The sequence below is a fragment of the Leiobunum rupestre genome, chromosome 1, assembly GCF_980474605.1.
Source record: "Leiobunum rupestre chromosome 1, qqLeiRupe1.1.hap1, whole genome shotgun sequence".
Taxonomy (NCBI): Eukaryota; Metazoa; Arthropoda; class Arachnida; order Opiliones; family Sclerosomatidae; genus Leiobunum; species Leiobunum rupestre.
In genome coordinates, this window is record NC_143384.1 from 25,060,548 (window position 1) to 25,076,175 (window position 15,628).

Sequence of the window (15,628 nt, forward strand, 5' to 3'; positions counted from 1 at the left end):
CGACTTCGACGAATTTATGAAACGCTCCAACAGGAGCCGAAGATGCTTTTTATGCGTTTCAGCATCCGGTGATCCAATTATGACATCGTCAACGTAGACAAATACGAAGTCTAATCCTCTGCATACTTCGTCCATGAATCGCTGGAAGGTCTGCGACGAGTTGCAAAGGCCGAACGGCATTCTTAAGAATTCCCACAGTCCAAATGGCGTTATGACTGCGGTTTTATGGACGTCGTCAGGATTCACCGGGATTTGATAAAAAGCTTTGACCAAGTCGAATTTGGAAAATATCTTGCAACCTGCAAAGTTACCAGTAAAATTGTTCATTATTGATAAAGGATATCGATCTGGTCGGGGACGGCGATTCAGTCCCCGATAATCTCCGCATAGCCTCCATTCGCCATTATCCTTTAGCTTCATGTGGAGCGGATTGGCGTAATTGCTTCGTGATCGTTGACAAATCCCCTGCTTTTCCATCTCCAGGAATTCTTTTTTTGCCGTCGCAAGTTTCTTTGGGTTGAGATTACGGACCCATTCGACGACCGGTGGACCAGTAATCTCAATGTGGTGGAAGACGTTGTGCTTTGGCGGCTCCAACGTCGAGGAAGGACGAGTTATTTCAAGGTATTCTTCTAAAATCTTGTGAAACTCCGACGTACCAAAGATCGTCGTTATGTTTGCTGCAGGACAGTTGATGATTTTACAATGGGCCTTGAGTGACGTCTTGCTGTCTACCAACTTCTTCAATCTCAGATCGGGAAGTAGGTGAAAGTTTGTTATGAAATCGGCCCCAATGATCGGTTTCCCAACATCTGCAATAACGAAGCTCCAAGAAAAATGTCTGCGTAGACCAAGATCAAGCTGAAGCGACTTCGTCCCATACGTCTTGATGCGTGTACCATTTGCGGCAAAAAGTTTTAAATGGCATTGAGCGTTCTGTCTCTCTTGCTTCGTTGGTGGAATGACCGATACATCAATTCAATTCAATTCAATTCAATTTATTTCATAGATTGCCAAAAAGTATGAATAATAAATTACAGATTATGGCCAAGTCTTAAAAGACTTTTAGGCCTTAAACCCGACAGAGATCGACACGCATGTTACATTTTATTTCAGTATTATTATTTTATTCACAAAGACACGTTAGTAGGTGGTATGTATATATTAGTTTTAGTATCAATCAGGTAACTGCGCTGCGACGTCCTATCATGTATAAATAATCGACGGGATTTGTGGCCATGTACGCCGGTTTCCGCCAATTCCGACTGGCCCTCTAGTTTTCCGAATCCGGTTGCTTGCTACCGGAATGAGAACGGACCCATGAACAAGGATCCTGACATTTCGTTGCCTTCTTCCCAAACCGGAAATGATAAAAACAAAGCTTGCCACGAGGATTGAAAGAACGACCTCTCGACTGTGAACGGGTCTTACCCCGCTCACTATGGCCAGCCTCTCTCTTCCTGATACGACCACGACTGAGGTTATCAAATTTCCGGTTTAGCTCGTTCAATTGCTGTACCAAGTACTCCACCGGTGTTGAATCTGCAGCTACTGGGGTGTGATTAGTAACGGCTGATATCGTAGTTGGACGGATAGTTTCGACAATCTTGTCCGCCTGAGCTGCAATTTTGTCTAGATCGTTCTCATTACTCATAACCAGAATACCCCGTACCTGTTCAGGAAGCTGGTCCATGAAAAGGGTCTTCAAAATGGCGTCATTTGCATGAGAACCAACTTGATTTCTCATTGTCTGCAGGAAAAGGGAGGGTTTTTGATCACCTATATGCATACCTCCCAGCAACGTACGTAACTTCTTTGCATCCGTCTCGCAGAAAGCCGTTATAATACGGGTCTTGAGCGTGGTATATGCAGCCTCAGGAGGGGCTTTCAGTATGTCCGACACGTAAAGAATGATAGATTGATCCAAAGACTGAATCACGTAGTCGAACTTCGTTTGCTCCGAAGTGATACGATGGATTCTGAACTGCGATTCCACCGTCGAGAACCAGAGATCCGGGTTGTCCTTCCAGAATTGTGGGAGTTTGATCGTTACACGGGATATCTCCTGTCCACCCATAGCTTGATCCCCCTTTCCGTCTTCATGCAATTTCTTTTGATTTAAAAGTTCAGTTAATCGACGAACCTGATCGGCCAATGTGGTAGTTTCGTCATCAGAATGATCGTTCATTGCCTCGCTCTTGACTGTAATGACTGCACGTCCGAGTCACCAATTGTGGAACACTTCCTCCACGCTAGGGTAAAGCAGCTATGGTGCAAGTAGGAAGGTAGGTACGGACCAGGATAGACTTCAGTCTGAACACTCACTTTATTTCTAAAAGTATCTGAACTTATATACATGTAAAAAATATTTTTTATAATTTTCCTTTTTTTAAAAATAAATACGAAAGATAAATAAATATATATTTTTTAGTTCCCCACAACGTAAATTTGGTAATTACGAGTTAATATACGTAAAATGGGTCAATTTGGGGTAAATATTCTTAAATTTGGTAAATTCGAGTATTTGTACGTAAATTGGGTAAATTTGGGTATATAAACGTAAATTGGATTAGTTCTGGCATTTATATGTCAATTTGTTAAATTGAGTAAATTTAGGTTAATAATCTTAAATTGAGTAAATATAGGTGAACTAGGTAAATTTGGGTAAATACGAGTTAAAATACGTAATGGGTAAATTGGGATAAATATTCTTAAATTGGGTAAATACGAGTATTTGTACGTAAATTGAGTAAATTTGGGTAAATAAACGTAAATTGGGTTCGTTCTGGCATTTATATGTCAATTTGTTAAATTTGGGTTAATATTCTTAAATTGGGTAAATACGAGTTAATTGGGAAAAATTAGGTAAATACACGTAAATTGGGTGAATTTGAGTAAATACAAGTAAGTTGGATAAATTTGGGTAAATATACGTAAATTGGGTGAATAAACGTAAATTTGGTAAATACGAGTTAATATACGTAAAATGGGTCAATTTGGGGTAAATATTTTTAAATTTGGTAAATTCGAGTATTTGTACTTGAATTGGGTAAATTGGGGTAAATAAACGCAAATTGGATTAGTTCTGGCATTTATATGTCAATTTGTTAAATTGGGTAAATTTAGGTTAATAATCTTAAATTGAGTAAATATAGGTGAACTAGGTAAATTTGGGTAAATACGAGTTAAAATACGTAATGGGTAAATTGGGATAAATATTCTTAAATTGGGTAAATACGAGTATTTGTACGTAAATTGAGTAAATTTGGGTAAATAAACGTAAATTGGGTTCGTTCTGGCATTTATATGTCAATTTGTTAAATTTGGGTTAATATTCTTAAATTGGGTAAATACGAGTTAATTGGGAAAAATTAGGTAAATACACGTAAATTGGGTGAATTTGAGTAAATACAAGTAAGTTGGATAAATTTTGTAAATATATTTAATTTGGTAAATATACTTAAATTTGGTAAATTTACCAAATATTGAAATTCAATTACCTACAGATAATTCTCAAAACGACAATAAAAAGAAAATCCTGTAGATGAAATAACATCGAGAAATAATATCATACGCTAACATTCTTTACTTCATAACCAGCTTTCAGCACCAATATTTCAAGCGATGCTAAAATACTGCTGGTTTTCTTCAGGCCTTACTTCTGAAAAGCCGCTTTGCAGACCATTTTATGCTTTGCTTGTTTTTATTATGACTACCACATGCATTTTTAGTTTGATCTTTGAAGTTATAGACTTGCCGGCTAATATGTAGTATTACCTTCTTTGTTGTAATTAATAAAATTAACACCTTTTTACAATTTCCATTAAAATGTTTGTGTCAAAAGTAGTTACCATATACATATCGGTGAAATATATATTTGGATTAAATTTTTTAGGCTACAGTGGGCCATTGCCTACTATCGCGCTATTTCAAGCTGAACTCTTTTAATTTTGTATTTTAACTTATAAAATTAATATTTAAGTGTAGAACAGCCTCTTGTTTAGTGCTTAAAATAATTTTGACAATTTTAAATTTAAAATCAATTAAGTTATTACGTTAGAATTCGGACCCCCCGGAGCTAAACAAGTTGGGCAAGCGCCCAAACTACTCTTTAGTTAGGACCTTATATCTCGTTAACTATTAATATTAGAATTATCAAAATTATTTTAAGGACTAGAGGAAGGTTCAGCCTAATAAGAAAAATATAATTCAAGTTTTTAATTGTTAAAACAGAAACGTTCAGCTTGAACGAAATAGAGGCTTTTACTTAATTCTTCCCCCTTTAAGAAAATAAAATTGCCTTTATCCGCGTTTTTTTAATAGTAATATTATAATCAAAATATAAATTAGGCAAAATTACTTTAAAGTTTTAAAATTGTTTTTCAAGTCATTAGTTCAAATACCGGTTTATAAATTATTTTAACATAAAAGTTATAATTTGTACAAAAACGAACCACACTTTTTGGATGAGATATATAAACATAACTTAAAAAAATGTGAGGTATCAAATGGTTTAAATTGTTTAAATTAGAATTGAGTCATTATAGTTTGTTGAAAAATAATTATAATTATATAAAAAAAAAATTTATTTAATTTTTTTAGTTTCACGTAATTTACAAATTTACACCCAATGGATGTATATTTATCCAATTTAAGTATATTTACCCTATGTTACACAATTTACGTAAAACTACTCATATATTTACTCAAACGTATCCAATTTACGTAAAATTACTCATATATTTACAAAACCCTACCCAATTTAAGTATATATTTATTGCAATTTACGTATATTAACCGAAATCCACCCAATTTACAATATTTACCAAAATTATGTGTATTTACTCGTTTTTACTCATTAACCCAAACTAACCCAATTTACGTATAATTACTAAAATTACGTGTATATACCCAAATTTAGCAAACTTACATGTATTTACCCACATTTATCCTAAGACCATTTACACCCAAGGGGGGTGCATTCAGCCGTTCGTGGCGATCGCCTCTCTTATTTCGACCAAGTGAGGAAAAACGCGTCGCGCGCAGGAGCGCACACGTCACAAATTTTCGAGTCTTCGATGGATCTAATAAAACGGTAGAGCTCATAAGATATATACGTTTGTCTGTCTAACGCCTTATTTTTTGAAACCAACATATAAATGCGGCAATCATTTTTTTGAACCTTAATATAAAGGTATAGATTTAATTATAATATATAAATATATATTAATATTTTTTTATTAAATATAAATTATAATTAATTTTAATTTTATAATTTTTAAAAATATTTTTTGTGTACTTTTAATTTTCGTTCTGTTTTACTCTTAATTACACCTGGACTACAAATCTACAATGCCAATGTTATAACTCCAATTTTTTCAGAGTGTCCGCTACAAAACATCACCAAGGGGAGAAAATTCGCGAAAGAAATCTACAAACATGCAGCAACCCCCCCTTTTTTGATCCCCCTTCTTTAGGAGGCGCTCTCTTCAAAGATTATAAAGCCCCCGGAATGGAAGGATTGATATTATTGGCCGCGTGTTTTGGCTGAGCTAGAAACTTCCCGCAAAGCAAATCAGAGTAACCGGAAACGGTTACCGGAACCGGTCTCTCTTCAAAAACGAGAGGCGCAAAAGTTCCACTAGACGGAGCTACACCTTCCATTCCTGGAGCTTTATATTCTTTGCTCCCTTCCACTGTTTTTCTCGGACTCGGGGCTCCTCTTCATTTCTAGCGGGTGGACGAGTATCTAACACCATGATAAAAAATTAGAAAATTCATAATTAAACATACCTTCAACAAGTTCCCAATACGTTTTAGGTGGAATTTCAATAAATTTGGCCATGTGGTTTCCACTTAAGCCTTGACGCCGTAAATAACGGGCGAAAATTGGTCACGACTCGCGGGGCGACCGAGTAAAATGTCGGGAGAGGAGGGTGACGCTATGAACGAAAGGAGCGCGAAGTGAACGTGTTTTTTCAGCCTGAATTCCCTTGTGGACCAGTTGCCTCTAAATAACGATGGTGGCGTTGGGGTAGCGGTGACACTAGCCTAACAACAACGCCAACCTTCATTGCAGTCCAGGTGTAAATGGTCTTAGATTTATCCAATTTACTAGTATTTACCCAATTCACGTATATTTACCCAAATTTACCTAGTTTACCTAAATTTACCCAATTTAACAAATTGACATATAAATGCCAGAACTAACCCAATTTACGTTTATTTGCCCCAATTTACGTACAAATACTCGTGGTTACCCAATTTAAGAATATTTACCCCAATTGACCCAAAATCACCGAAATTTCGAAACTTTTCCCAATTTAGGTATATTTACTCGTAATTACCCAATTTAGGTATATTTACTCGTAATTACCCAATTTAGGTATATTTACTCGTAATTACCCAATTTAGGTATATTTACTCGTAATTACCCAATTTAGGTATATTTACTCGTAATTACCCAATTTAGGTATATTTACTCGTAATTACCCAATTTAGGTATATTTACTCGTAATTACCCAATTTAGGTATATTTACTCGTAATTACCCAATTTAGGTATATTTACTCGTAATTACCCAATTTAGGTATATTTACTCGTAATTACCCAATTTAGGTATATTTACTCGTAATTACCCAATTTAGGTATATTTACTCGTAATTACCCAATTTAGGTATATTTACTCGTAATTACCCAATTTAGGTATATTTACTCGTAATTACCCAATTTAGGTATATTTACTCGTAATTACCCAATTTAGGTATATTTACTCGTAATTACCCAATTTAGGTATATTTACTCGTAATTACCCAATTTAGGTATATTTACTCGTAATTACCCAATTTAGGTATATTTACTCGTAATTACCCAATTTAGGTATATTTACTCGTAATTACCCAATTTAGGTATATATTTGCTGCCCAGAGGGGGGCTGAAGAGGAAGACGCCAAGTAGGACGGGGCTAGAGGGTCGGTGCACGTAAAGTCCCAGACCAGGGATTTCCCACCGGACCAGGGGACCAAGGTCATGCCATCGGTTCGTTTCCCATCGTCCCGCGACAGGCCGGGGGGTTCTAGAATGGTCGGAACACCGGCAGAAATGAGGGTCATTGACGGCGCCGTGGCTGACAGCCGACCAGAGCTTCGTTTGCAACTCAAACCGTGGGTGCCGAAAAAAAAAATAATAATCAGCTAGGCTAATACCCAAGGCACCACCTTAGGCCTAAGTCATCATGCGACTTTTGAAGCCCTTAATTCAGGTGGCCGGGTTACAATGCGTAGGAGGGTGGTGGAGAGTCCACACGGCTACCACACAAAATTCGGCACCCAACCGAAGGCCGACAGCGATCCGGAAGAAGTCGTCGTCTAAGAGCGTGCCGAAGGACGGCGAAGGAAGGGCGTTTAGCCAACCCCCAGAGTCCGCAGAGCTGACCGAGAGTAGCCGAGCTTTGTCCCTGTCGCTGGAAGTACGGGCGGACAACCGAGTGATAGACTGCTCGACAAGAGGAGCCTCCCACGCGCGTTGAAGACTTCGGAGATCCGGCGATGGCAAGGCCGCACCCGAAAGGATTTATCATTGAGATGAAGCGTCGGAAAAATCCAACCTATGAGGGTCGATAGAGGCAGGCAGAATAGCGCGGACAAAGGCCTCCACGCTGGATACCGACGAGAGAAAGGCGGGGAGAGCGAGAGTAGAGGCGTGGCGAATACCCAGGCCTCCTCGAGACACGGGAAGCGACGACTGTAGCCAAGGTGCCTCGTCGATGAGAGTGTTCGTAACTGTTTGCAGCGCCAAACGAAGGGTGTCATCGAAAGACGTAAGGCCAGAGACGTCACGCCAAACGGGGGCACTGCGGAGGAGATACGACAGCTTCGGGATAGCAATTGAGTTTTTCAACAGAAAAAAACCCCGATGCGCAGATATTTGCTGAAGATTTCTAACCATGGAATTCAAGGCCTCGGTTTTAGAGGACAAGCGAGTGGAGATAGCCTCGTCGGAGAGGGGAGCTCCTAAGAGGATGTATTCGGAGCGCGGTAAGAGTTTAATGTTAGGAGCCGCCGCATGGAACATAAGATTGGTAGTGTTGAAAGTCAAAGCCGCCGGGGTTTAGGAGTAATAATTCGCATTTGGAAGGGCTGGGCTCCAGGCTGATATCTGCGGAAAGTTCTTGGAGAAGTAGCAGGTCGTCGTGGACGGAACGTGGACTGCCGCCCAGCGTCGAATCGTCGAGGTACCAGATGTTAAGCTCAGAAGCCACGCGGGAAGCCACTCTACGCACGAGGATGCAAAAGAGCGCTGGACCCAATGGGTCGCCCTGCTGAACACCCCGTTCGGATTACAGGATTGAATCACCGTAGGTGAGATGTGAAGGCGCCCTATAGCATTGGCGTAAAAACCAATAGAGGTCGGGGGTATCCTCGCGGACGCATTCAAGGAGACGGTCTCGTCGGATCATATTGAAAGCGTTTAAGAAATCGACTTTCAGTAAAACAGTGGGAGCCTGATGAGGGTGGTTAACGTAGTGCCGGGTGGCGTGGGCCCCGGCTTCGCCCCCCCCCCACCCTGGGTACCGAACCCCAAATGCGATGGACGAAGAAAAGGGCCGAGAATTGGCGCAATATGCGAGCAAGCTAACTTGGCTACCAGACGCCGAACGGTGTGGCCGACAGCGATAGGACGGATACCCCCGTCCTTCTTCTTGGGAGCGCACAGGGAGGCGCCGTACAGCACGTGGTAGATCTCCTGATGGACGAGGCCATCGAGCATAAGATTACAAAGTCTCGTGAGCGACTTCAGCAGACAATCGCCGGATACCCCAGAATTTGGGCCCGCGAGATCCTTGAGTTGCTGAGGGGACAACGAATTGAGCCAAACCGGACAAAATTCTCAATTGGTTGTTACTAGACTCAATCCAGCGCCAACATAGTCAAGACGGTCGCGTCGATATACTCGAGCCTCTCGCGTCGATATACTTAAGCCTCTCGCGTCGATATACTTAAGCTTCTCGCGTCAACATAGTCAATTCACTCTAGCGTCAACATAGTCAATTCACTCTAGCGTCGACATAGTCAATTCACTCTCGAGTCGACATAGTCAATTCACTCTCGCGTCGACATAGTCAAAACACTCTTGCGTCGACACACTCGAGCCTCTCGCGTCGACATAGTCAATTCCGGGTGTTACTAAAAGGTATAATGGGAGAATTGGCATACTTATCCAAGATAAATGTGAACTTCACCAAGTTCGAGAAAATAGTTTTCAGTTGATTTTCGAATGATTTTGAACGTTTAAGTTTTAAGGCGATAATTTTATTTATTTATAATGTTAGATCTAATAGTTAGCGAACAATTTTTTTCAATAACAGTCATTCTGGGGCTTTCAGATTTAATTTGTGTACTCCCATTATTGGTAATCAGTGCGTATTGTAAGATGTTTCAATATTTAACGTGATTTTATTAATATTTAAAGCCGGTTTCGGGAATTTCAATGGAATAACATGTTGTTTATTAAATTAAATTTCGTTAACTAACAATGTAAAATTTGTATGGCATTATAATTATCAGTTTTTCTTGTGACATAATTCCGGTATATTTAAAATACTGTGAAATTTCCATATATTAAAACATATTTACTAGTGGTCTATAATATATGTTTCAGTCCAGTTACTACATCATCTGTCACAAGAAACTCATGGTTACATTTATACCCGGAATTGACTATGTCGACGCGAGAGGCTCGAGTGTGTCGACGCAAGAGTGTTTTGACTATGTCGACTCGAGAGTGAATTGACTATGTCAACGCGAGGGTGAATTGACTATGTCAACGCTAGAGTGAATTGACTATGTTGACGTAAGAGGCTCGAGTATATCGACGCGAGAGGCTCGAGTATATCGACGCGACCGTCTTGACTATGTTGGCGCTAGATTGAGTCTAGTAACAACCAATTGAGAATTTTGTCCGGTTTGGCGTGCCATAGTTTAAGGCAGACAAAGTTCCTAATCTCGGCAAAATTTGCGAGAAGCTGGTTCTAGGCAGACTGGTTTGGTTCCTAGACCAGAACGCTGTTCTGCCTGCAGAGCAATCGGGTTTTAGACGCGGGCGCTCTCGCTACGAACAATCACTGCCTTGCGGTCTTCTTAGATCTGAAAGACGCTTTTGGCAGTGTTCACCACCAGGCGCTGCTCTACAAACTCCAACGCCGGGGTCTTACCGGCAATCTTCTTCGTTGGGTGGAAGACTTCCTCAAGTATAGGACCTATCAGGACAGGGTCAATGGTGCGCTCTCAGCCACTTACCTCGTCACGAGAGGCGTTCCTCAGGGCAGCTCAATCAGCCCCATCCTCTTCACTGTAATGTTGGACGGGATCCCTCAACTATGCCAAGGGGAACACGCCGACGATATTGCGGTCTGGTCTGTGGCCAAGCCCTTCGCGCCTTATACGGCTCCATGCAGCAATCGCTTGATCACATTGCGGAGTACGGTACACGCTGGGGTCTCAACTTTTCAGCGACTCAAGTGCCAGTTTATGCTTCTCTCAAAAGCGACTAGCATCTTAGGCGATCTCCCTCTCAGTCTCGATGGCACTCCCTTAACCAAGGTCCACTCGTATCGGTACCTTGGTGGTATTTTCGACGACAGACTCACATGGAAGCCTCACATCGAGGCTCTAGCCTCGTCTTCTCTCAAGCGCCTCAATCTTTAGGGTACTGTCTCAGCGACTGGTTGGGGTGCCAGTAGGGGCGTGCTAAGGCTTTTGTACACCCACCTCATTCGCTCCAGGCTGGATTTTTCCAGCCCCCTCTATGCGTTTGCAGCCGCTCCTCTGCTCGCCTCTTTGGACAAAGTCCAAAACGCTGCTCTACGGGTCATCCTTGGTGTGCCACGGTCTACACCCATTGTCCTGATGGAAGCTGAGGCCGCAATTCCACCACTGAGTTTTCGTCGCACTCTTTTGGACCTTCATACACTTGCTCCATGTGGCGCAGCGGATACCCCGGCCTTTTATCCCGCTCTTCTGCGGGACAACCTGGCTCAACTGGAGGTCATTGACCATCGCTTCGCCCCGTATCGGCTTCCATTTCTGCTCCGGGCGTGGAACTTGGCTAGGGAACACAATCTCTCCTGGCTCTTTCATTCCTCCAGGGGTCATCTTCCTCCCACGTCCACTCCTCCTTGGGAACCTCCCAAGGTGACGGTCATCTCCCGTTGGCTAACTACTCGCAAAGGTGACAGTTGTTCGGGGGTGGCGCCTTCGCCATTCCTTCTCTCGGGGTCGGTGCTCGGTCTTTGGTGGATCCCGGCCATCCCATCAACAGGATAGAGCTGTTGGCCATTCAATTGGCACTTTCATACGCTTCCGCTCATCTTGCAAGTTCAATAGTCCTCTGCTCCGACTCCAAAAGCGCGCTTACGATGTTACATTCGCGTTCAAATGATCCGGTAATCACCGCTATTCATGACTTACGCGACGGGTACTCCTACTCAATGACTCTTGTGGTGTCCGGCTCACGTCGGCGTAGTGGGCAATGAAACGGCGGACGGTCTCGAGGCCGTCACCAGTCTTCCGCGCCCCTCCAAGGTGGACTTTTTCCTCCCGGCTACGCTCTCCGAATTGAAATCAGTGTATAGTAAAGTGGTTACCAGTGCTTGGTGGGATTACTGGCAGACCCGAGCCACCGCCTACGCGCTCAGGGAGGCGAAGCCTAATCCGGGCCTCGCGAGGTTATGCGGCTTCAGCTCCCCAGGCGGGATGACACTCTTTTGGCGTGTCTCGGCTGCGGACGCCTTCCCACGAAAGCTACTCTTTTCCGCTTTAATTTGAGTAGCTCAGATTCTTGCTCGAAGTGCGGGGTGGTAGATACCGCGGAGCTTATTCTCTTCGCCTGTCCATCCCAAGTTGTCTCCTTAGTAGTCTCCATAAGAGGGTTCTTCCTGTCTCTCTGGCGGGTGTGTTGAAAGCGGTCCACGCCGGATTTTCAGACGTTATTTCCGCCCAGTGCTTCCACATGCGGGGATTTTTCAACCTTCCAAAATGCTAAAAGGGAATAATGCAATTTAAGAGGGAATATGGGAAAAGTGAGGGAAAACGGCATTTTGTGGGGGATAAATGAGGGAAAAGTGTTCTTAGCACGGGAAGAAAGGGATTTTTTAGCTTTTCTGATAACATAGCCTGTTGTAGACGTAGTCTAAATGTATATTTAGTCCATGGATATGTTATGAGTCACAGGTGTAAAAAACAATTCCAATACGTTAGATAATAATGAAAGTCATGATCTACATATCCATTTGCGACTTTTGGGGATATATTTTTGTAAAATTATTCCAATTTAAGTAATTTTGTACAAAATAAAACCTTATATTTGGAATTCGTTTCAGAATTAAACTGAATATTTATATAAATTAGTACTAAAAGCTCCAAAATATAGCGAGGGATAAAAATGGGTATTTCCAATCCAAAAATGGGATAAAAGGGATTTTTTGTTAAATGAAATTATCACCAGAGGGAAATTTAAGACATCAAATGTGGAAGCCCTGTTTCCGCCACTTGCGCTATACTTGATAACTTTCTTCGGACTATTATTATCTCGTTTCTTCTTTTTGTTTTGTTATTCTATTTGTCGCGTATTTTATTTTTTTGTTTGTGTGTTCATTTTATTGCACTGTTCGCTATTAGTGATTGTTAATTTTCCATTTGTTTTATTTTGAATCTGGTGCGCAATATATGTATATTTACTCGTAATTACCCAATATATGTATATTTATTCGTAATTACCCAATATATGCCTATTTACTCTTAATTACCCAATATATGTATATTTACTCGTAATTACCCAATATATGTATATTTACTCGTAATTACCCAATATATGTATATTTACTCGTAATTACCCAATATATGTATATTTACTCGTAATTACCCAATATATGTATATTTACTCGTAATTACCCAATATATGTATATTTACTCGTAATTACCCAATATATGTATATTTACTCGTAATTACCCAATATATGTATATTTACTCGTAATTACCCAATATATGTATATTTACTCGTAATTACCCAATATATGTATATTTACTCGTAATTACCCAATATATGTATATTTACTCGTAATTACCCAATATATGTATATTTACTCGTAATTACCCAATATATGTATATTTACTCGTAATTACCCAATATATGTATATTTACTCGTAATTACCCAATATATGTATATTTACTCGTAATTACCCAATATATGTATATTTACTCGTAATTACCCAATATATGTATATTTACTCGTAATTACCCAATATATGTATATTTACTCGTAATTACCCAATATATGTATATTTACTCATATTTACCCAAATTGACGTATATTGGTCCAAATGTACCAGATTGAGTCATGATGTGAAATATGTTTCTAGTTGATGAAATTTTTAATATTTTGATATTTAATATTAATATTAATATTTTGATTTTACCATGTTAATTTCCATAGAGAAAATAAGTTTTTAAGTTGTCAAAAACATTTTTGGTTGCCATGGCAAAACGAAAGCCCATTCTTGTCCACCCTTTTAGGGATTTTCAAGTTACATGAAGGTCTACTTACCACCCGAGTTTCAACAAAATCGGAGATAACCACCTCGGGTAGTCTCCTAGTAAGTACTATCATACTATACTACAGAAGCAAATTAAGAAATAGCTAGTTATTTAGGCAAATGATCAATTTCTTAATAATGCAAATAATCCCTTCGGCTATTAATTTTTGAGAACGACTAATTACCTATTTTATTTATTTTAACTTACAAATTTTACCTATTTTATTTATTTTAACTTACAAATTTTACCTATTTTATTTATTTTAACTTAAAAATTTCACCTATTTTATTTATTTTAAATTACAAATTTCACCTATTTTATTTATTTTTACTTACAAATTTCACCTATTTTATTTATTTTAACTTACAAATTTCACCCATTTTATTTATTTAACTAAATATTGAAAATTACTATAACTAAATATTGAAAATTACTATAAATAAATATCTAAAATTACTATAAAGGTAAATATTTCAAATTACTATAAAGGTAAAAATTTCAAATTACCATAAAGAATTTATTTCAAATAACTAAATTTGTAATTTCGAAAATTAATTATTGAAGTTTGTTTTACGATTTACTAAATTTATTTCGTAAATTATTTAATTGCAAAGTTTGAAAATTGCTTAATTACTCATTTACTGAAAAAATAATTTTTCACATCACGCTAATTTCGTAAATTGTTGTTTTTGTAAAATAGTAAATTACTAATAATTTTAATTACAAAATTCCTTTTATCCGTAAATACTAAAATTGTAATAATAGGAAATTACTAAAAGAGTAATAGCAGTAACTTAGTAACTGAGTAATAAGTAACGTTCTAATTGTAGTAAAATACTAAATATAATAATAGTATAATATATTAAATTTCACTTATTAAGGATAATGTCACATGTGGTGGAATCTTGCGCATTAGGTACATAAATACTAGACTAGCCGAAGTTCAACGGCTTAAGATATCGAGTAAATTCCGATAGAAATTTATTTTCGAAATTTTACTAAGCTTGGGTACACTACAAAAACCAAACGTGTTTAGACAATACTAAAATATTTCGTGTACCTTTCTTTATTGAAAATAAAGGCTTGATAAAATACCTTACAAATAAAATTTGAGACTTTTTTTTACATTAAAGGCCTTTTCACACGAGCCAACTTTTTGACCCAACTAGATGAGTCAACTTGAGTTGAGTCAACTAGTTGGTTCGTGTGAATAAAAGTTCGATGAGTTGATCCACCAAAAAAGTACGCGAGTAAAAAATGGATCACTGATCCATTTTTGCTGACTCAGCATTTTGATTTGAAAAGTTGGCTCGTGTGAAAAGGCCTTAAGAACTCATCGGGAAAACGGAACAGCACATTAGAAAGAATCAGGGTTGAACCTAAGGCACTAGTCACGGCATTTGACTACTAAAATAAATGTTCTAACTACTAAAATTAATTATTCATAAATAATGGCGAATATGACGTATCATAAATTCACCATTCATTAATCCCATTTAAAAAAAAAACATACACCTCATGTAACCTTGGACGAAGAAACACAGGGACGTCTCACGGCGAATATTTCGCGGCGAAGCTTTGTTGCGGGTTACCTATTTCCTAATTATCTCGCGCGGTGTCGCTAGCGACAAAAGTGAGTCAGTTATTATTGGCTATTTACGGTCACATGATTAGACCAATCTGAGCCGGTCTGCTCTAGGTTTAATTAACGTGAGAAAAACGCATGGCTCCAATAATGAAAGTTCTCGTAAGTTTTAATTTGCTTTATGGCTTAAAATATGTAATTATTATCAGAAATTCAAGCCTGCGTGTGTTTTTGGATACGCGTACAATATTAAAATCAGCTTGGTTCAGCCATTTTATCCAAGTTTAACATTATGTCAGAGATCTCTTAGGCATTGGCCAAGGCCTAAAATTAATTTCTTACATGTAAATAACGAACGTTAATTTAAAAGAAAAACTAAGTCACTGCAGCTGAATAACTTCCTAAACTTTGACCCTTTAGCTTAAACTAGAAGATGGTGTTTGGTCACGT

The 15,628-nt window shown here is 39.0% G+C and overlaps 1 protein-coding gene across 1 annotated transcript; it reads right to left on the reverse strand.

Moving 5' to 3' along the window:
• Positions 1-1,226: 1,226 nt before the first annotated feature.
• On the reverse strand, positions 1,227-2,188 carry LOC149961972 (uncharacterized). Its single transcript, XM_090163244.1, has one exon. The coding sequence runs from the start codon at positions 2,186-2,188 to the stop codon at positions 1,274-1,276; it is 915 nt and encodes a 304-aa protein (XP_090019370.1). The 3' UTR covers positions 1,227-1,273.
• Between the last annotated feature and the right edge of the window lie 13,440 nt (positions 2,189-15,628).